Here is a 22,214-nt window from a genome sequence, read left to right on the forward strand (position 1 = left end):
ATTGGCAGGCGGGTTCTTTACTCCTAGCGCCACCTGGAAAGTCCCTGGAGACTTCTCAGCAGCACCTAAAAGAATTGATGACTCCTCCTCTCTCTGGAGAACTCTTCTCTGGGCTCTGTGATAGTTCAGTCTTCTGGTTTTTCTTCTCCATCTCTGCCTGGTCCTCTGTCTCCCTTGCCTGTTAATTCTCCTTGATCCATCCTTAAAACTGGGCTTCCCTGCTGGCTCAGTGGTAAGGAATCTGCCCACCAATGGAGGAGACTGGAGTTCAATCCCTGATCCAGGAGGATCCCACATGCTGCGGGGCAACTCAGCCCACTGGCCACAACTACTGAGCCTGTGCTCTAGAGCCTGGGAACCCCAACCATGGAGCCCATGTGCAGCAACTACTGAAGCTCGGTGCCCTCGGGCCTGTGCTCCGCAATAGAAGAAGCCACTGCAATAAGAATCCTGTGCAATGCAATGAGGAGGAGCCCCCACCTGCTGCAACTAGAGAAAGGCCCTCCCAGCAACAAAGACGCAGCACAGCCAAAAACAAACAAACAAAACCTGGAGTTTCCTGAAACCTTATCACAGGTACTTGCTCGTCTATTCTCATGGTGATATTTCTCCTTAGGGATTTTCATACATTTCACTGGCTTAATGAAAGAGAAAATCATACCACCTAACTAGTTTTCAGCCAAGCTTCTCCTTTTACCTATGAATCCAACAGACTGTCCAACATAATTTGAATGTCTCAGATAAAACTCCAATTCCCAAATGTTCAAAACCAAACTCATTCTTTCCTTCCTCAAATCCTGTTCTTCAGGATCATCTACAGAAGATAATAGCATTACCGTCCCCATGATTATAAACACTTAGAGTGTGCTGAGTATATAAAAGCACGGCTTTAAGTTTAAATCAAATAAATGCTTTAATTCACATTTTTTTTTACAACATAATGAGAGCAGTACTGCCATTATCCAACTTTACACATGAAGATGTGAAGCACAGAGAGGCTGAGTGGCTTGCTCATGATCACAGAGCCTAGAAATGACAGACTTAAGTTTGGAGACCATACAGCGCTCATAGCCTCACACTCTCAGCCGCTATATTACATTGCTTGTCCTTAAAATTCTCCTCATTCTCATCCCACTAAATTCTATCAATCGTATCTACTGAAAAATGTCTGCACTCTCTTGGTTTTTCCCATCTGCACTATCACTTCCTCTAAGTCATCATTATCTCTGATTTGGGTTATTGTAAGAGGAACCAGAGATCAAATTGCCAACATCTCTTGAATCATTGAAAGAGCAAGATAATACCAGAAAAACATCTACTTCTGCCTTATTGACTATGCCAAAGCCTTTGACAGTGTGGATCACAATAAACTGTGGAAAATTCTTAAAGAGAAGGGAATACCAGACCACCTGACCTGCCTCCTGAGAAATCTGTATGCAGAAATCTGTAAGAAGCAACAGTTAGAACTGGACATGGAACAACAGACTGGTTCCAAATCGGGAAAGGAGTACGTCAAGGCTGTATATTGTCACCCTGCTTATTTAACTTATATGCAGAATACATCATGAGAAATGCTGGGCTGGATGAAGTACAAGCTGGAATCAAGATTGCCAGGAGAAATATCAATAACCTCAGATACACAGATGACACCACCCTTAGGACAGAAAGCGAAGAACTAAAGAGCCTCTTGATGAAAGTGAAAGAAGAGAGTGAAAAAGCAGGCTTAAAATTTAACATTCAGAAAACTAAGATCATGGCATCTGGTCCCATCACTTCATGGCAAATAAATGGGGAAACAATGGAAACTGTGACAGATTTTTGGGGGCTCCAAAATCACTGCAGATGGTGACTGCAGCCATGAAATTAAGACACTTGCTCCTTGGAAGAAAATCTATGACCAAACTAGACAGCATATTAAAGAGCAGAGCCATTACTTTGCCAACAAAGGTCTATCTAGTCATAGGCATGGTTTTTCCAGTAGTCATATATGGATGTGAGATTTGGACTATAAAGAAAGCTGAGTGCTGAAGAATTGATGCTTTTGAACTGTGGTGTTGGAGAAGACTCTTGAGAGTTCCTTGGACTGCAAGGAGATCCAATCAGTCCATCCTCAAGGAAATCGATCCTGAATATTCATTGGAAGGACTGATGCTGAAACTGAAACTCCAATATTTTGGCCACCTGATGCGAGGAACTGACTCACTGGAAAAGACCCTGAAGCCTGAAAGATTTAAGGTGGGAGGAAAAGCTTGAAAAGATGATGCTGTAGTAAGTAGTAGAGGGCAATAGGCAGGAAACTAGAGCTCTTAAGAAAGTCTGAGATAAGCCACTAATTAAGACAACGATTGGTACAGAAACTCTAAAAAATAGTGGGAGAGTCCTTAGCAAATTGATCTGCTCAAGACAGTAGTTTCAAGAGTGTTTGGCCCTAATTTTAGAGTGTTTGACCCTAATCTTAAAATGCTGTTGGAACAAGTCACTCAGGGTAGACAGTAAGATTCAGACTCTGAGAGTACATGTTTGCAGATTTATCTGAACTAATCACTACATGTATCTATGAGTGGAGCAGGAATTTATGTGTGTGTGAGTTATCTTTTCTTTGAATTTTGGAGAGGAAAAAAAAATCCAAAGCAAAGAAGGGAGAAGCAAAGCATCTAGGGGTGAGGCTGGAGACATTCAGGGATGAGGTGGGCAAAGGAAACCTCTCACACTGGTGACAAAGGACAGAGACAAGGATATATTGTGAACAGGAAAGAGCTTACTTTACGTTTCTTGATGAGAGATGTACATGAAATTAAATGTATAGAATGATGTAATTTTTAAAAAATAAAAAATTTATCCACATATACACCTGTGCCAAGAAACTAGACTGAAATGAAGTATATCAAGATATGAGAGTGCCTGCTACTTTCTTGATACTTTTTTTGGTATCTTCCACAATAATAAAAGAATTTTTTAATATATAAAAGAATCATAGAGTACAGATATTTAGAGATAATCTGGTACAAAGACATACATTTTCAGAAGAGCAAAATAAGTTTCAATGTGACATAATGGTCAAGGCAGAAATGAAGCAGATTTCTGTGTATCTGAGTTCCCTTTCAGTGATTTCCCTTGTGTCATCTTGCCTTCCAGAACACACTTTTTATTTATGTGAGTTTTTTAACCTATGCCCAAAACTTTACCTCTAATTACTTTTCGTATTGCTTTCACAACAGCAACTGCAACCTAATGTGTTTTTATTCAATCCCAATTCTGTCATCATACATTTGTATTTCCCACAATCTATGACATCTAAGACCAACCTTGTGAGTATGTCTTCTACAACTTCTTTCAAGTGACTGAAAACATTTTGTCCAGGACATAACCAAATTCAGAATCCTAAGACTCCGCGAAATGGGGAGTACTTGAGGGACATTTCAGAACAGAAATCCTGCAGGTGCAGATATAACTCACTATTGCCACCTGGTGGCAATGATTGTGGATTCCAGGGGCACATTATGCACCGACCCCAGGTGCTATTATAATAATGCATAAGGGAATCACTATGGACTATACCAGTCTCCACTGCTCTGTACAAAATAATTCAACTGAGTGAGTGTGGTATAAAAACATTATCGGTTATATTTATATTCAAATGTTTATGCAAGGCTAATTGCACAAAATATTAGTTCCTGCTAATCATTTTCTGCTTGCGAAAGTTTAAAATCTTCCAGCTCTTTTTGAACATTATTTTGCACTTTAATACTGTTCCTATGATACCATTTCTTAACTTCTCAGTTGAAGGTATTACAGTTAAAATTCCACTGTGTTACATGATGAGAATTAAGCTTTCTTTCACAGCCTCCTTTAATGAACACACTTAAGACTTCTCAAGTCTCCATTGCCCTCCTATTATGGCTATCACATAATTTTGCTTAGAGCAGAGTTCAGCATTCAGAATGTTATCTAGAGATCTACTAACAACTGAGAAATCAGATATATATTACTTTTCCTGTTTTGTGTCCCCTGCTTACTTGATTAGTTTTCTAAGTGGATACCACTAAATCAGCCCAGAATATTCCCTAGTTATTTAAATGTTCTCTCCAAAAAAATAAAATGATGCAACACCTAAGCTACAATAAAGTGAGGTGAAAGTCGCTCAGTCGTGTCTGACTCTTTGGGACCCATGGACTGTACAGTCCATGGAATTCTCTAGGCCAGAATAGTGAAGTGGGTAGCCTTTCCCTTCTCCAAGAGATCTTCCCTACCCAGGGATTGAACCCAGGTCTCCGGCATTGAAGGAAGATATTTACTCTACAACAATATTCTACCAATTCCATCGTCTTAGAGACGTCTCTTCCAGGGCTTTCCTGTCTGTCCTACATCTAGTCATTTTCTTCCTCTAGACCTGTAAGGAGCTCTCTAGACTTCAGTTTACCCTCTTCCTTCATTGATAGTTCGACTGGGTATTGATTTCTAGGTTGAAAACAGTGTTACTTAGATTTTTGAAGGCATTCTCCCCTGATTGCCTGTGAGTTTCCAGGGTTGCTCTAAAGAAGTCTTCTGTTATTTTTTTATCCAAAGGAATTGGTTTTTCTCTCTTTCTGGAAACTGTTAGGGTCTTCGCCTCATTCACTGCATTCTGAACTCTCAATGTCCTTCCCTATGTGTATCTGTTCCATCCATCTTGCTGGTACCCAGTGGGAGCTTGTCATAAAAATTATATTTTTCCATCATGGAAGTTTTCTTGAATTTTGATAGAATCTTCTCAGTTTACTCCTTTTCTGAAACTCCTATTATTTTCTCATCTTGTTTATTCCTTTTATACTAAAGTTTCTACTTACATTTCATATCTTTACATTGTATTTAGTATTTTATAAATTTATTTCCTATTTTATTTATATATGTTCTGCTTCTTGTTCCTCTGGTATAGAATCTCCTTCATATTTCATGAATGCAGATTCTTTGTTTCCCTCTCTGGATATATTAAGGATAGCTTCTTTTCTTGTGTTTTCATCTTTTTGCACAGTCTGTTTCCTGCAAGGTTCTGTTTTCCTTTTCTTTGTTTAAGACTCTCTCTTCCATGCCTAAGGCTGTCTTCAGATATCCAGGAACTTTGGTGCTTTGCTCATATTTAAAGCAGTGAAAAGCTGGTTGGAATCCTAGTGCATGTGCTTTGGGATTTGTTGGTGAATGTGGGCTCATATCTAGTATTATCTGACTCGGGGGATTTTTGGGAGAAAACCAATGCTATATATTTTCATCTTTTCTCTTATGCTGGCTGCATTACCCAAAGAAAAGCACCCTGGTCTCTTGCCTACTGACACGAGCAGGCAATAGATCTGGTTATTGGGGCTAGCAGGGTGGAAGGCAGGGATTCTCACCATTCAGAATCCTAATGGTAACGTTGTCACCATTCAACATATAAATGGTCAGTCGGTATCTCTGTTTTCATCATGAAATCCATCCCCAATTCCGAACTGCATCGAGTTCTCCTCACCCTCTGTGTCGCCTGTCTAAAGATTACACTTCTGTTTGGTGGAGGAGGAACTGCTGTATCCATGGAGACTTGGGGGGAGAAACTTGTGTATTTAGCTGTTTCCTAAACAATTTTTTAAATACTCTCACTTTTCAACATTTTAAAAGCTTTGAGGGTTACTGGTAAGTAAATTAGATTGCTTATTTTCTTTCCTCACTGTTGACTAGAACTCCACTTTCATTGACTAATTGAGGCATTTCCCACCTATTCTTTAACTTTCCAGGTTCCAAAGTGATTTTGCTGTCATCTTCTCACTTGACATTTTTATAATTGTGACTTTACTTTTAAAAGTTTATTCTTTTTTTAAATGAAGATTCAGGATAGAGTGAAGGTAAATGGACCTATTTAATCTGCCATCTTATTGGAAGATGCAATATTTCTCTTTTAACTTTAAAATGCAAGTAAATACATGATTCTTGACTAATAATTCTTGCACAGGTTGACCTTAGTGCCTCCATGGCATCCACACTGGGGGATGAGGGAGGAAACAGGGAAAGGAGAGGAAAGCTCTAGGGTGCATAGAGAGAGTGACCGTAGGGCCATGAAGCCTTGTTCACTCTTGACATGTTGAGTTTATATGGTCTTGGTTAAGAGGATAACAAATTATCCTTTCTAGCTTTAATTCAACCAGTCCTTCCACAATGTGCTTCTGGCTTTAAATGACTTCTACAGGGAGTTACTTAAAAAAACCCTAGAATGAAGACAACACAAGAAAATGTAAGAGGACATCCTTCTCCTACTCTTGGTGTAAACTGTTCATGAAGATCTGGTGAGGATCTAATCAGCAACAACCTGAATGACTCAGGAGAGCTGGTAACAAATTTGAGGTTATCAGTAAGATTCCTTGAATTAGGATTTCTATCCACTATAGTTAATAAAGAATTATGATGCATAGTATGAATCAGGATATTAGTTTATACATTAATAGTAATAGTACAATGAATGGGTATTTAAAATTTAGCACAAAAAACAGGACTTTTCATAAAAATTCTGTTTTCATCAATGTTGAAAATCAATTAAATCCAGTATTATTTTACAAAATGTTATATCCTGCTAAGTATTTAGAAGCCCTATTTGTAATTTCTTAGTGAAAAACAAAAAATCAAAATATACATGCTATTGAAAAAAAAATTCTGCTTTTTTATAGTGGTAAAAATGACTGAAATAATATATAAATAACATAACAGCATAGGAAATCAGTATGTGTGTGTGTGTGTCTGTGTCTGTGTAGGATTATATATTAAAAAAACAAAGAACAAAAAGATAACAACTGCAAAAGAATGCAGGAAAGAGAGATGGAAAGAATAATTACTTGAAAAAAATAGAAATCTGGCACTAAAAATTACTCTAAACTTATGAAGTCACAGAAAGTTCAAGTGGATCAACCTTCTCAGGCAAAAATTTCTAACCCGAATAAAAATGTAAAAGCCAACAATATGCTTTTTATAAGAGAAACATCTAAAATATAAGGACATAGAACTATTAAAACTGAAAGGACAGAAGTAATGCCAAGTAAACACTAGCTTAAAGAAAACTAGTATTGCTATTAAGTTTTCATCAGACAAACGCTAAGATTCCAAAATACTACCATTGATTAAAAGGGACAGGCAAAATGGTAAAAGCATTACTTAGCCAGGAATATATAAATACCCTAAACTGATAGGGATGTAATAACATAATCTAAATAATCTAAAATTATACAGAAAGCAAAACTGACAGATCAGGAGACATAGACATATTCACATCATAGAGGGAGATGTTAACAAAACAGTTGCATTAATTGCTGGCTAACCAGACAAAAATTGTTAGGTCACAGACAACTTGAAAATCACAACTGGCAAACTTGATCTAAAAGGCTTAGAAAATACTGCACCCAATAAGCTGAAAATATGCAGTTCTTTTTAAGTAAAATGAAATATTTATCACAGTTGGCCATGGCTAGTCCACAAATCTGCCTCAGCAAGTTTAGAAGAACTGATGTCATACAGACAAGCTTTTAACCACAGGGAATTTATGTTAGAAATAAAAAACAAAACAAGAAGTAGCTGCAAAAGTTCCATTTATTTCAAAATTTAAAACATACATCTAAGAAGCCCATGGATCAAAGACTAATATAATTGAAATCAGAAAACACAAAAAACTGAAAAATATAGAATATAACTAAGGTGGAAAAAATGGAAGAAAATTTGTTTCCTCAGATTTTTACTTTGGAAGAGAAGAAAAAGTCAAAACAAATAATGTAAATTTATATTTTAAAAGTACAGAAACTAAATGAAAAGATAAAGTAGACAGAAAAACGTAATAAAAAGAAGACACTAATAATGTAGAACATGAAACAGGATCAAAAGAGCCAAAAGTTGGTTCTTTGGCAAGACTTATAAAACTTATAAAATGTATACTTTTGGAAAAAAATATTCCAATATTAGGAATGAAAAGATATATAACTAAAAATACTATAGAAATTAAATAGGTAATAAGAGAATATTAAAAACAACATGCAACTAAATTTGAGATGGAATGCATAAGTTCCTAGAAAAATACAACTAAAACTCAAGGAGAAATTAGAAATGTGAGTAATTCTAAACCCAGGAAAGTAATGGAAGAATTGCTAAGTATATCTCTGTTACGCCTTTTGCGTTCTCCTTTCTGTGTCCTGCTAGCTGGGACAGAGAATGGATAGAGGGCAATGAGGCAGCCATCTTGAACCCTGAGGTAGCCATCAAGTGCTGATGATGGCAGAGCAGGCATAGAAACAGCCAAGGTCATCATGATTGTGGAACCATCACACCAGCCTAATTCTATCTTATTAAAACTATCGCTATTTTGGGTGTTTGTTGAGATGAAGAAGTAATCAGTAGAAGTGGTAATACTGAAAAGAAAAGAAGAAAATGATTAACTTGAAATTCTGGAGTGTGGCTACCTCCATAAGGGGTTGGATATGATTGTGTGTGACTTCACTTTCACTTTTCACTTTCACACATTGGAGAAGGAAATGGCAACCCATTCCAGTGTTCTTGCCTGGAGAATCCCAGGGACGGGGGAGCCTGGTGGGCTGTTGTCTATGGGGTCACACAGAGTCGTACATGACTGAAGTGACTTAGCAGCAGCAGCAGCATGATTGTGTGAGGAAAGGAGATGGAATCAGAGAAGAGCTCATGCGGATTTTTAGAAATTGTTACGTTCTTTTTTGTAAGCTGGGGTGGTATAAGATAAATTGGTATAAACCATTTTATCATCTTCTTTAAATTTTTTGTTATATTCTTTAAATATGTATATATTAAAGTATTTCACAATCAAGATACATGAAAAACAATTTGAGAACAAAATAAATGTATCCTTTTGTTAGGAAATTGAACTGTGAAAAGAAAAATACTGTTGAGAATTTTAGGAGACAAAACACACACACAGTATTAGAATAAATTCTATGGGAGGTTTATTTTACAGAGGTTTACTGTACAGTTAGGGGAAAGTACAGTTGCTCCCAACATGGCTAAGCTCATGTTACTTGCTAGATAATATTTCCACAATATAAAAGGTGAAGAACCACATTTTTGTGGTTCAAAAATAAAAGATATATAGAAGAGAATGCATTATCAATAGTCAGTTATTTCTTTAATAACAAAACATCTTGTGGAAACCCAGCTAAGTAAACCAGTGGAGCCCAGCTAGGGTTTTGACTACAATAAGTGTTAAAATCTTGAGTGAGGTTGTGTTCACAGGCTGCTGCTATGATTCTTCTTTTTTTATGAATGTCAAAATAAATTATTTATTCAGAACTGAATTTGCCTCACCACCTGTTGTTTGTTGTTGTTATTTAGTCTCTCAGTTGTATCTGACTCTTCTGTGACCCCATGGACTATAGGCCATCAGGCCCCTCTGTTCATGGGATTTCCCAGGCAAGAATATTGGAGTGGGTTGCCATTTCCTCCTCCAGGGGATCTTCTGGACCCAGGGATTGAGCCTATATCTTCGAGTCTCCTGCACTGTAGGTAGATTCTTTACCACTGAGCCACCAGGAAAGCACCACTTGCATGGTGAATCCCAGCACCTGAATCAACACCACCTGAATCCCAGTATATGTCAGAAATATCATCCCTTGTTCTGATTTAATACCACTGATAATGAGGCTTCCAAATTCTCGATTGAATGGCATGAGTTCTCATAAATTGGATTAGTGAGTAGAAAAGTTATAATTTATTTTAAAACTTCAACTTCATCTTGTGTTCCCAGAGGTGCAGAAAACTGCCAAGTTAAAAAAAAAAAAACAAGTAAAATGTACAAGCTTTCAGCTATAAGTAAGGACTGAGAAGCCACTGACTAGACACGGTGACTAGAGCTGACATCCTCCACAATCCTCCTGACATACACTCCACAATTGAAATTTGCCAAGAGTAGAACTTAAATGTTCTCAAAAAAAAAAAAAAAAGAAAGATAAATATGTGAGGCAATCAATATGCCAATCAACCATATAGGGGAAACCATTTCACCATGAATACTTCTTCAAATCACCAATGCATACTTTAAATATCCTATGATTTTTTTCAACTTTATTGAGGCATAACTGACAAATAAAATCATAAGATATTTAAAGTGTACATCATGGTGATCTGATCTACATATGCATTATGAAAAGATTATTCCCACCCAGCCCTTCAATACTTCAGTTACAGCATGTGTCCCTCCCTTCCTTTCTCTCTCTTTCATTGGTGACACATTCAAATATCAGTCCCCTAGTCAATCTCAACCATACAGTAGTATTATCACCTCTAGTCTCCATGTTTTATATTAGGTCCTCTGACCTTATTTATCTTATAGCCAAATGCTTGTACCCTATTGCTAATCTCTCCCTATTTACCCACTCCCACCCCCTGGCTCCTGGGAATCAATTTTCTATTCTTTGTTTCTACGAGTTTTACTTTTATTCTCAAGATTCCATATATAAATGAAACCATGCAATATTTGTCCTTCTATGTCTGACTTATTTTACTTAGCATATGCACTCAAGGTTCATCCATGTAATTGGAATGGCAGAATTGCCTTTTTTTTCTCATGGCTTAATAATATATCATGGTATATGCATATCACATCTTCTGAATCCATTCATTCATTTTTTCCATATTTTGGCTATTGTGAATAATGCTACAGTGTGAGTGCATATATCTCTTCAAGATCCTGTTTTCATTTCCTTTGCATATATACCCTGTAGTGGGATTGTTAGATCCTGTTTTAATATTTTGAGAAACCTTTACATTGTTTTCTATAGTGGTTGCGCCAATTTACATTCCCACCAACAAACCATAGGGGTTCCCTTTTCTTCAACAACACTTGTTATCTCTTGCCTTTTGGTGATGCTGTGATTCCTAAAGGGTATGTGATAGTCTTTCTCTCTCTCTCTTTCTGCTCACCTCTTTATAACCTGCAGAATTTGGCTGGATGGGTAAAGGAAACCCATAGTAGGTTGTGTCAAGTGAGGTCTCAGCAGTGCTAAAAACTGGCCTTGCTGCCCAACTAACTTTGCCTGGTCTAGGAAAAGGGGAAAGCAATTTAGAACTTTTGTTTGTAGCACCTACCTGATCTAATTAAAAATGCCATTTCCGCATTTGATCTAGGGACCAGATATTCTGGTCCCTGCCTACTTGGCAGAAATAACACCCCTAGCCCATGATATTATGAACCATGCTTATTACTATTATTGGGTTCTTAGAATTCTTGGAGAATATTAGACAGTGCTGTTTTATAGAATTCTATTTTGAATAATAAGGATTTCACTACCAAACTAAACAACATCTAATTAAAAGCAAGATTCAATTTGTTCAAGGAAATTTTCCTTTGAACTTTTCCTTTTGGGGAAACTACAAATTATATAAGATGAATGGAAAACAATTATTTTAGACCTTTCATTAAAAACATACAGAATTTCCAATTCCTTTCACTCAAAGATGCCTGGAGGTTTAGAAATTGAGCTAGTGTAAAAATCTGAGATATTTCTTTGATTAATACCAGTGCTTGAAACAAGGAAAAAACATAGCAAGTTGATTCTTCTTTTGGTATATAAAAATTGATTTCCGGATACCTGAAATTCATTTCTTATGGAAATAATATGAGTGATGATTGGTCTCCCAACTGCTCCACTGGAACCTGACAAATTATTCCCTCATATATGTCAGTGTCTTTTGGGATCTTCCTTTCTTCTTGTTCCTTTTCTTCTCTAAAAATATTTCAGCTACTTTTGGAGTAATAAAGAATTTATGGGCTAAATACCTACCTACCATTTTTATTCTGGGCATTAGTAGGGAGCTCTGCTAATGTTTGGGCCTTTGCCTATGGTGAAAAGGGAACACTGTGAGTCTTTTTCATGTATGCAGCTTAGGAATGAGACTCAGATAAGAGTGCTCCTGAATCATTTCTGGAATCTGAGGAACTGGTGAATATCTATCAGCTTCAAAACCGATGTATAATCACCATTGGCTGCTGCAGCAGCAGCAAAAGGAAAATTACCATCAAATTATCATTATCATCTATATCAATACTTTGCAATTCTAGTAACAAGAATTTTAGGACTGATAATGTTTACAAAGAACTCATACAACTCACTAGCAAAAACAACCAACCAATCGAACAAGCAAACAAAATAACCTCCCAGACGATCCAACTGAAAAACAGGCAGAGGAACTGAAAAGACGGGTTCACAAAGAAGACACCCAAATGGTCAACAGGTACATGAAAAGTGCTTAACATTACTAATCATCAGAGGAATACAAATCAAAAACACAATGAGTTATCATCTCACACCCATTGAAATGGCAATCATTATACTAGCTTTATGCTAAGTGAAGTAAGTCAGGCAGGGAAAGACAAATACTGCATGGTATCACTTTTACAGGGGCTTTTCCGGTGGCTCAGTGATAAAGAATCTGCCTGCCAACGCAGGAGATATGGGTTCGATCGCTGGGTTGGGAAGATCCCCTGGAGAAGGAAATGGCAACCCACTCCAATATTCTTGCCTGGGAAATCCCATGGACAGAGGAGCCTGGTGGGACAAAGTCCATGAGGTAGAAAAGAGTCAGACAGGACTTAGTGACTAAGCAACAACAATCATTGATGTGGGAAATCCATAAAAGCTGAACACACAGAATGGAGAGTAGAGTGTTGCTTACCAGGGGTTAGAGGGAAGAGCAGGGGGGGATGGGGAGATAAAGGTTAAAGGGTACCTGCTTCCAGTTTTAAGATGAATAAGTTCCAGGTATCAAATGCAAGATTATTATAATTAATAATATTATATACAGTAGTTGAAAGTTGCTAAGAGAGTAAATTTTGAATGTTCACACTGCAATAAATAGTAATGATATAATATGATGGAGGTGTTAAATAAAACTATGGTGGTAATCATTTTTCAATATGTAGGTATATCAAATCAACACATTGGTGATTCGAATGTGTAAAAAAATGGCAAAATGGTGTGAATTACCAAAAAACCCTATGCCTTTTTGTTTCTTCTTTTCCTTCTTTGAAATTTATTTTAAACCATCCTCTCTCAAAAAGAGTAATATTTGGATCTTTTTTGACTTGCAGTTCACATTCAAAGCCAAACCACAGAGGATTTAATTTAATTCAATAAAATGTCTTATCTACTTAATGAAAAAAGGCAGAAGACTGAAACATTATGAATATAAATATTTCTTCCATTTTATAGCTAGATTAAATGCATACAGATTCTCCCACATAATCAGTTAATCTTAAATTATCCAGTTTAAATCTGGCAAAGAACAGGTGCAATTTATTATAATTATAACATGTTATAATTACCTACTATGTTTATATCTGAGATTTGTAATTGTCAAAAATAAAAATCTATCTTAAATATACAGTATGTGAAAAATACTTTCATGTGACCCCCTATAAATAGCACTTTATTAGAGCAAAAAGTTATCCCATAATTTTTCTTTTACACCAAGCTAAAATTTTATGTATGAAGTTATAGAACGACCATAGAATCATTATTCAAAGGTCTAGTTCTTCTCTATCAAACCCAGAACTTAATCTTTACTGCCTAAAATAGACCCCAGTTATCTCACATTTCCCTTTTGAAAACTTCTTCCTCCCTCAGAGGCATCACAACCTTCTCTTATCTAGCTTTCTGTAGCAGAGGCATCTTCCATGCTTTTATCAGTCTCATCCATGAAGTCATACTAATCAGAAAGTCCAGTTAAGCCATACCCTCTGTCCTTCACACTGTTACCACAGTAAGCTTCTCAAAGGGCAGGATTTACCATACTGCCGCCTAGCTTCAAAGCTCTCCATTTCTCTTAAGATAAACTAGGATCCTTTGCATGGCACAAACTACTATTTTTCATCTGGCCCAACTCTCCAGACATTTCACTTTCCACAGCTCATCCCTGGCACCTGCACTGGACGTGCTTCCTGCAAAATCCCCCCTCTCTACATTTTGGGGTCTTTGAATTTTATGTATTCTCTGATTACGTTACCTCTTCCTTTTTCTTTTCTTCATTAATTAGCCAAGATAATTATGTATTGAATACTTACTCTCTGTCAAGCAGTGGAATGTGGTAGGGTATTAAATGGGGAACCAAGTAGGCCTGGTCCCCGCACATATGGAGGGTGCATATCTATGACTGTGAGTGCCATCTTGCCTCCAGACTCAGATTTCTTGACCTCATATTCCCTCTTGGCAATATTCCCAGACTGAGCTAGTTGTTTCAGCTTCTGGGAGATCTGGTCTCTGTGTGTACCTTTGGTGTGGTATTTATGTCCCAGTTTTTTTTTTAAAGTCCACCTTCCCCATTACACCCTGAGTTGCTCATGGTAAAGAGGAGGTCTTTGCATCCATAGACTTTCATACCATGCCTGGGACAGTGCTGGATAACCAATCCATTGGAAGAGTCTTGATCTCAAATTTAAGCATGACACCAGAAAACTGGGTTTCTAAAGATGACCACAAGAAAGTTACCAAGTGAGTGCAAGTATACCCAACAGTGTTTAAAGCTCATTTCTGATGCATTTTTCTGTAATACGTCTGGCAGACTGCTGATTTTCTGTGTCCTAAAGGAATTCTTTCCCTCCCTAAAGATGATAATATTTTCATAAATATGTATTCAATTCTCATCTTAAAAACCCTTAATGTACACTGTAGCTAGTGGTTTAAGACTTGTCACTACATTGGTTTTCTCTTTACTTAAAAATCACTCTTTCCTTAAAGATTTCTGTAAATAACAAGATGGTTTTCTTTTTCCTATTCAGTTGCATGCTAATGCATTATAGCCTGAGGAAGGAACATATGCCCCTCTCTCATATTTCTAATGCCATGGTTACCGTAGGACTATTTCTATGCAGGTTTATTTTTCAGTGGTCTCGAGATATATTTCTCCCGATAAAACCTAGTATAGTATTTTTATATTGATTTATTCTGGGAAAATGAATTCTACGGGATAGTTTACAAAAGTCTTCTTCCTTCCTTTAATAGCCAGAATGGCTACAAACAGCCCCTCTATCTTCATTTGACAGCTGCAGCTTATGAATTCTACTAGAATTTACTGGCAAGGAGGACACTAAAGATAACTGGATTGTAATTAAACGAATAGGAGTTGCTGTAAGTTCATAACCTGAAAGTAACAGAATGTGCTTAATAAAAAGGCAGCAAGATTTTGATAAGAAAATGAAACAATATTCTGAGGCTAGCATTATATTTCTTTAAATTACATATGCTAACTGCCATCACTATGGCATCTGTTTAAAGGAGAAAATGATGCTGATTTCAGAGCCTAAAACTTTTTCTATGAGGATTTTTATTTCAGTCCATCCATGAAGGCTTATCAAACCATTACACAATGCTTTGATGCAGGCAAGTAAAATAATTCATAGACAAGGAAGCAAGTAACAGATTTTAAAATGCATACATATCTAACTGCAGATCTAATATAACTTCATGTATAATTATTTAGAGAGAATCAAATTTAATGTACCTTTTCCAGCTCCATCTTGCTTGAAATTTTCCCTGCATCATTACTGTATCTGAAAAATAAATTGACCAGTTTATAATTTCATTAAAATATAATTTTGAAAATCCTAATCAAAATAATATTCTTTACCCTGGAACTGGTTTTGTTTTCTCTTTTCTCTCATTTGCTTCTTGTCCGTTAATACTTTCTGCAAAACATTAAATAGAAAAAAAATTAAAATGAAGGATTATCAGTGTATGTGTGTGTGTGTGAAGGTGGAAGCATTATGAGAGTCTGAAAATAAACAAATTCACTTTGTACTGACATAACCTTCATCATAATAAAGTGTTCTACAAACACCAGTATCTTCCCAACATTTTTCTCACTGCATCAGAGCAGTTTATCAGAACCGGAAATAACCAAGGTAGAATGTAATGCTGTCTCCAAATAGAATACAGGAATTAAAGGTTCACAAATTATGCAGGAAAGTCATTTCAGGGTAAAAGAGTAACCTGAGTCTACTGATAAAAACATGAAAGAGAGTTTTATCAGATTGGTTGAAGTATAGAGAAGTCATTCTTATTCTCCCCCTTTTGTCAGAGAATGTAAATTCAACCATCAATTGAAGGTAAAATATTTGGGTAATATAATTCCTTTGTATAAATACTGGGAAATAGAGGGAGAGTAAGGTTGAACTCATATCATGCCTGTATGGATAATTAATTCAAAATATAATCCTTGAATTTATCCCACTGCCCAAATAGCCAGAGCCCACCATGGCCAAAGCAAATGTGATACCATCTATTTCCAGTGCCTGGTTGGTAGATCCACCGAAATAGCTCATCTGAGTAGCCTCCACCTCTGCTTCCGCACTGATGACCTGCTGGGCCACAGCCTCCACGATGGGCATCACCATGGCGGCAGTAGAGGTGTTGCTAAGCCACATCGACAGGAAGGCGGTACTGCTCATGAACCCCAAGGACAGCCTGAAACAAGAGGGCCTTCAGTGTGAACTGTGCTCTCTAGCTTCACCAGCTCCACAGTACTTTCCTGTAAAGGATGTTGTTTGTGAGCTGAGAATTCATTTCTCCAAAACATAAAGACAGTTAAGGTTTCACCCAGATAAAGAACTCTGAGAACAGGATAGCCAGGTAGAAATCCAAATGGCACATGTAAGACAGGACTTATTACGAGGTTTGTCTCCCTGGAAACTATAAGAGTCTTCTCTCCAAAACCAGAAAAAATGATAAAACTTATAATCAAACTGCAAGTTGGTAGATGGTGTAACAGCTTGTAATATTACACCAATATTCAAATGCCCTTTACAGATGGCCCATCTTCAAATACTTATAAAATAAGGTGCAATTGGCATTCGCATTTAGGATCCCTTATTCTTTCTTTTATATTTGGGTCATATCTCTGTCTATTTGTATATGTGCCAAGGAAGAACAAGGGCAAGGAGGGAGGTTAATATTTATAAGTCTGCTTTTTACTTGTTTATTACTCTGGTTCAGTATATGGTGGGTGGAGAAAATGGTTAAAATCACTAGCTAAAATGAGGTTTCAGAATTTTCTGTAGATTCAATTATTCACGCTCTCCTGAATCTGACTTTCCTGCCTGTTGTCAAGAGCTGGATGTATTACATTGTCTCCTCATACAAATAGAGTAATCCTTCTCCCTTAAAAAATAACATACCAAAGATTATAGGATTTTGAACCATGTCTATAAACTTTCAAAATCACAACTGGGGGAAAAAAACATGATCTCTTTTGAGTAGGAGGTCCAAGAATATCATTCAGAAGCATGTCTTTCCATATAGAACCATTTATGAAATTCTCTTTCTTTTGAAATAGATCTATAAGAAAAATTCCACATTCTACATTCCAACTACAGATAAGGTGGATATTTTCTATGTGAAAAATGAAACAAAACTTTTAAGAAAACTGTTTAAACAATAAACTATTCTAATTAAAAAATAGGAACAATTTCAACTTAAAGCATTGGCAAAACAATCTCTCAGTACAAATCTCTTGGTACGAAAAGATTGGGAACTGGTAAAACTCTTGTGTGGTAAAAATGCCTTAACTTGAAAAACCACTTAGTGGTATAATGGACAGGACCCTGTCCCACTGTGCAGCGTGTGACTCCTCCCTCTTGGGCCAGTGAGCAGATGGCCAAGAAAAAGAGACACATTTCCTATAGCCCTTCAAGAGGCATGGAACACCATTTCATTTTAAGAGTGAAACGTCCTTAATACATACATGTTCTAAAAATTTTAAGTTACAAATGTTTGTACAAAATAGGCTTCATCTGAGTTATTGAATGCTTTTTCTATTTACAAAAGAGTATGCTCCATAAATGATAAACACAGACATTGTTATACCCTGACACGAATTATGCAGCATAATTCAATAAATTTTCTTATGTTTAAAGCAAGATGAGATGGGAAGAATCACCTAAGGTTTTAAAGCATAATGCCGTTATGTAAATGATTATGATGCTGGATTTTTTTTTTTCCAGTTCCCATCTATGTTCTTAACAAGAGCTAGAATTAAAACCAAAATGGCCAATTAATTTAATGGATTTTGGTGGGCAAAATTTATTTTATTGGGCAAAATCAGTCCAATGAGTGATTTCACATTCTATAGATGAAACTTCTTATTTGATTGTTTTACTTTGGAACAATTAATTTACAAAGAGAAATGTTCACCTCGGAATTTTTCTGCACATATTTGTATTTTGTCAGTAAATGTGTTTGTCGTGGGTTCTTAACATCCTTCCTGATGATCAAGGCTACTCTTGAACAAGTCTTGAATGTGTAATCAGCCCAATAAACAAGGTAGTAGTGAAATCTACCCAGAAGTCTATCAATCTTGTTTGCTGAGGTTCAGACTTCTCTCAGCTTTGACTCCTACAGAGCATAAAAGGTGAAAGAGTTGTGTGCACTTATTCCAATCTCCCTGTAATTAGACTTGCAGTGAAATGAAAGTTTTTTTTCACCTCTAATTCAAGTACCCTTTATATCACTTTCATTTTTGCAGAGAAAAAAAACAACAACATGAATTACACTGCCATACAAACGATTGGCTGGATGTGCATTACTTATCCGGTTATTCGCTCTGTACAAAAATGGTCTGTATGGAATGTAAGCCTGGAGCAGTGAACACAGCACTTACCATGCCGGGTTCACACCCACCATCATCACCATTCTCAGAGCGATCCTTTTGTGCAGGTTCCATTTTTCTATGGATGTTGCTAAACAGATGACTCCAATCAGCAGTAGGTGAAAATCTTTGAAATAAGCAGATGCCACCTGAAATTACAATTAAACCCGTGAGTATTTATGCTGAAAAACGACAGTGCACCAGAAAGGCATTATTTTGCTGCTCCTAACTTTGACCTTCAACTACATAATCTTTCCATTTTGTTGAAAGGAATGCAAATGTGTCTGAATACAAATTTAAATCAGTTCCACATCCTTATCCAGAAAAAGTAGTATTAAGAAAAAATATATATATAGAGAGAGTACCCATATACTGAGTTTTTAAAGACCTGAGTAACATCAGGCAAGTGCCTTCTATTCCTTAATTTCTCCATCTGTAAACTGGGGCTAATTAGTTTGCAGTCTTATAGCAGACTGGCCATGACTGTGATGAGGAAAAGTCTCAAGTCAAACTCTGGCTCACCAATATCTTCATTATCACCATTATGCCCAGACGGCAGTTATTCTTTTGTATTTTGAATGGCGATTAGTAGAGCGTACAGACACTTGGGCAACAATTTGCAGCAGGATTTACAAAAGAATTCTCTGAGAGGTACATAATATTTTTCTTTTTTAAAAAAAAGCTTCTGTGGTCGAATAAGTTTAGAAAACAGAATTTCTTAAGATTCTAGAATTTTATTTCTTGTAGGCCTTCTCAAAACCTTTAAACACCAGTGTAAACTATCACTCTCAAAGAGTGGGATACCCTATGCCACATATTTTTCAAACTTATCTAATCATAGAAACCTTATTTTAAAATACCTCATGGTGATATTCAAGAGTCCTGACTTTACGAAATACTTGGCTTAAATTGAATCACAAGGCTGTGTTGAAATCCTCTCCCACAGGGGGAAAAAAAAACAAACTGTATTGTGGGTTATATTTCAACTATGAAAAAAAAAAAAAGACCTGTGTCATGGGTTAGTTTTTTATAGAAGTCTCTACCCACAATATTGGACAGATGAACTTCATTATAGCAGTACTGTACCCAAGCAGAAGATAGAAATCCAGGTGATAAATTGCATGCCTGGCATTTTGAATGTGCCATCTTTCCTGAGAATGTTTCAGCTGAGGTCTAGGTAGTTATGTGCTGAGTGGCTGAGAGTTGCGTGGAGACAGATATTCTAGCTTCAATGCATTTCATGCTTTTAATGGGAAACTGAATCCATTTTCTTCAGATGGGTACCCTTAGATTGTATAAAGGTAAGAAACACCTCTCGGCATGAATAAACTCCTCTCAGTAAGAACAAAAAGGAAACACACATGCAAGTTAATTTGGCTTTATCTCCTGAAATGGCAGGTTTCTGGAAAAGAAAGCAGGGAAGCTTTTTCTTCATTAAAAAAAAATTTACTTTTCCAACACTGTGTGAGACCGAATTTTGTTGACTAGAGAAAGCTGATGCAGGATGTGAAAGAACTGGCCCTTTGGCTAGGAGGGAGGCACCGGGCGTAGATGAGAGCCTGGAAAGATCAGACATGCATTTCTTCTACTGCCATTCACAGCTCAAGTAACCACGGACTGTGTTTTGCTTTTGTACACCTGAAGGTGGACACACATGCAGAATTCTAGGGGCAAGACATAGCTGGATGTCTGGAGGACTTATGTGGAAGCCTTACCAACAGGATGTTTTTGTTGTTCAGTCACTTAGTTGTGTCTGACTCTTTGCAACCCCATGGACTGCAGCATGCCAGGCTTCCCTGTCCATCACTATCTCCCTGAGTTTGCTCAAACTCATGTCCACTGAGTCGATGATGCCATTCAACAATCTCATTCTCTGTCGCCCTCTTCTCCTCCTGCCCTCATTCTTTCCCAACATCAAGGTCTTTTCCAATGAGTCAGTTCTTCTCATCAGGTGGCCAAAGTATTGGAGCTTCTGCTTCAGCTTCAGTCCTTCTAATGAATATTCAGGTTGATTTCCTTTAGGATTGAGTGGTTTGATCTCCAGGATTACTGCTCCTTTTAAATACAACTTTCTCACTGGACCTTTGTTGGCAAAGTAATGTGTCTGCTTTTTAATATACTGTCTAGGTTGGTCATAACTTTCCTTCCAAGGAGTAAGTGTCTTTTAATTTCATGACTGCAGTCACCATCTGCAGTGATTTTGGAGCCCCCCAAAATAAAGTCAGCCACTGTTTCCACTGTTTCCCCATCTATTTGCCATGAAGTGATGGGACCGGATGCCATGATCTTAGTTTTCTGAATGTTGAGCTTTAAGCCAACTTTTTCACTCTCCTCTTTCACTTTCATCAAGAGGCTCTTTAGTTCTTCTTCACTTTCTGCCATAAGGGTGGTGTCCTCTGTATATCCGAGGTTATTGGTATTTCTCCCAGCAATCTTGATTCCAGCTTGTGCTTCATCCAGCCCAGTGTTTCTCAGGATGTACTCTGCATATAAGTTAAGTGAGTAGGGTGACAATACACAGCCTTAACCTACTCCTTTTCCTATTTGGAACCAGTCTGTTGTTCCATGCCCAGTTCTAACTGTTGCTTCCTGACCTGCATACAGAGGTCAGGTAGTCTGGTATTCCCATCTCTGGAAGAATTTTCCACAGCTTGTTGTGATCCACACAGTCAAAGGCTTTGGCATAGTCAATAAAGCAGAAATAGACGTTTTTCTGGAACTCTCTTGCTTTTTCAATGATCCATTATCCATGGATGGATTCAGGTTCCATTTCGATGATCGATGACATTACTTTGCCAACAAAGGTCCGTCTAGTCAAGGCTGTGGTTTTTCCAGTGGTCATGTATGGATGTGAGAGTTGGACTGTGAAGAAAGCTGAGTGCTGAAAAATTGATGCCTTTGAACTGTGGTGTTGGAGAAGACTCTTGAGAGTCCCTTGGACTGCAAGGAGATCCAACCAGTCCATCCTAAAGGAGATCAGTCCTGAGTGTTCATTGGAAGGTCTGATGTTGAAACTGAAACTCCAATACTTTGGCCACCTGATGCGAAGAGCTGACTCATTTGAAAAGACCCTGATGCTGGGAGGGACTGGAGGCAGGAGGAGAAGGGGGCAACAGAGGATGAGATGGTTGGATGGCATCACCAACTCAATGGACATGGTTTGGGTGGACTCCGGGAGTTGGTGGTGGACAGGGAGGCCTGGCATGCTGCGGTTCATGGGGTCGCAAAGAGTCGGACACGACTGAGCGACTGAACTAAACTGTACTTCTAACTGGAAGTATCAGCACAAAATAGGGAATCTAATTAAGTCAAACATTCACAGGAAAACTTACTTCTTTGGAAGGCATGATCCCAAACATCGGGAACATTAAGCCAGGCAGCAATGCTGTTACTGACAAAGGCAAAGCTTCTGTCAGCCAGAATATGGCGACGACAAAGAGGATGTAGGCACATTCTGCTTCCTGGATAGAACAAAGGCAAGATGTCAGGTGAAATAACAAGGCTGAGAAATATTTGTTCAAATCGCAGTCACATTTGCTGAATAGAGAAACTAAGAAGAAACTATGCAGGTC

The 22,214-nt window shown here is 37.4% G+C and overlaps 1 protein-coding gene across 2 annotated transcripts in view; it reads right to left on the bottom strand.

Annotated features, from left to right (window-relative positions):
* Positions 1-22,214, bottom strand: part of SLC13A1 (solute carrier family 13 member 1) — a 107,622-nt gene that overhangs the window by 62,053 nt on the left and 23,355 nt on the right. For both annotated transcript variants that reach the window (XM_043463603.1, XM_043463602.1), the window contains exons 2-6: positions 21,975-22,103; positions 18,655-18,791; positions 16,276-16,463; positions 15,628-15,685; positions 15,502-15,550 (exon numbers count right to left, since the gene is read on the bottom strand). In XM_043463603.1, the coding sequence (XP_043319538.1) occupies positions 15,502-15,550; positions 15,628-15,685; positions 16,276-16,463; positions 18,655-18,791; positions 21,975-22,103 (561 nt within the window). The remainder of the gene's footprint in view (positions 1-15,501; positions 15,551-15,627; positions 15,686-16,275; positions 16,464-18,654; positions 18,792-21,974; positions 22,104-22,214) is intronic.

The sequence above is a fragment of the Cervus canadensis genome, chromosome 3 (assembly GCF_019320065.1).
Source record: "Cervus canadensis isolate Bull #8, Minnesota chromosome 3, ASM1932006v1, whole genome shotgun sequence".
In the NCBI taxonomy this organism is placed as follows: domain Eukaryota; kingdom Metazoa; phylum Chordata; class Mammalia; order Artiodactyla; family Cervidae; genus Cervus; species Cervus canadensis.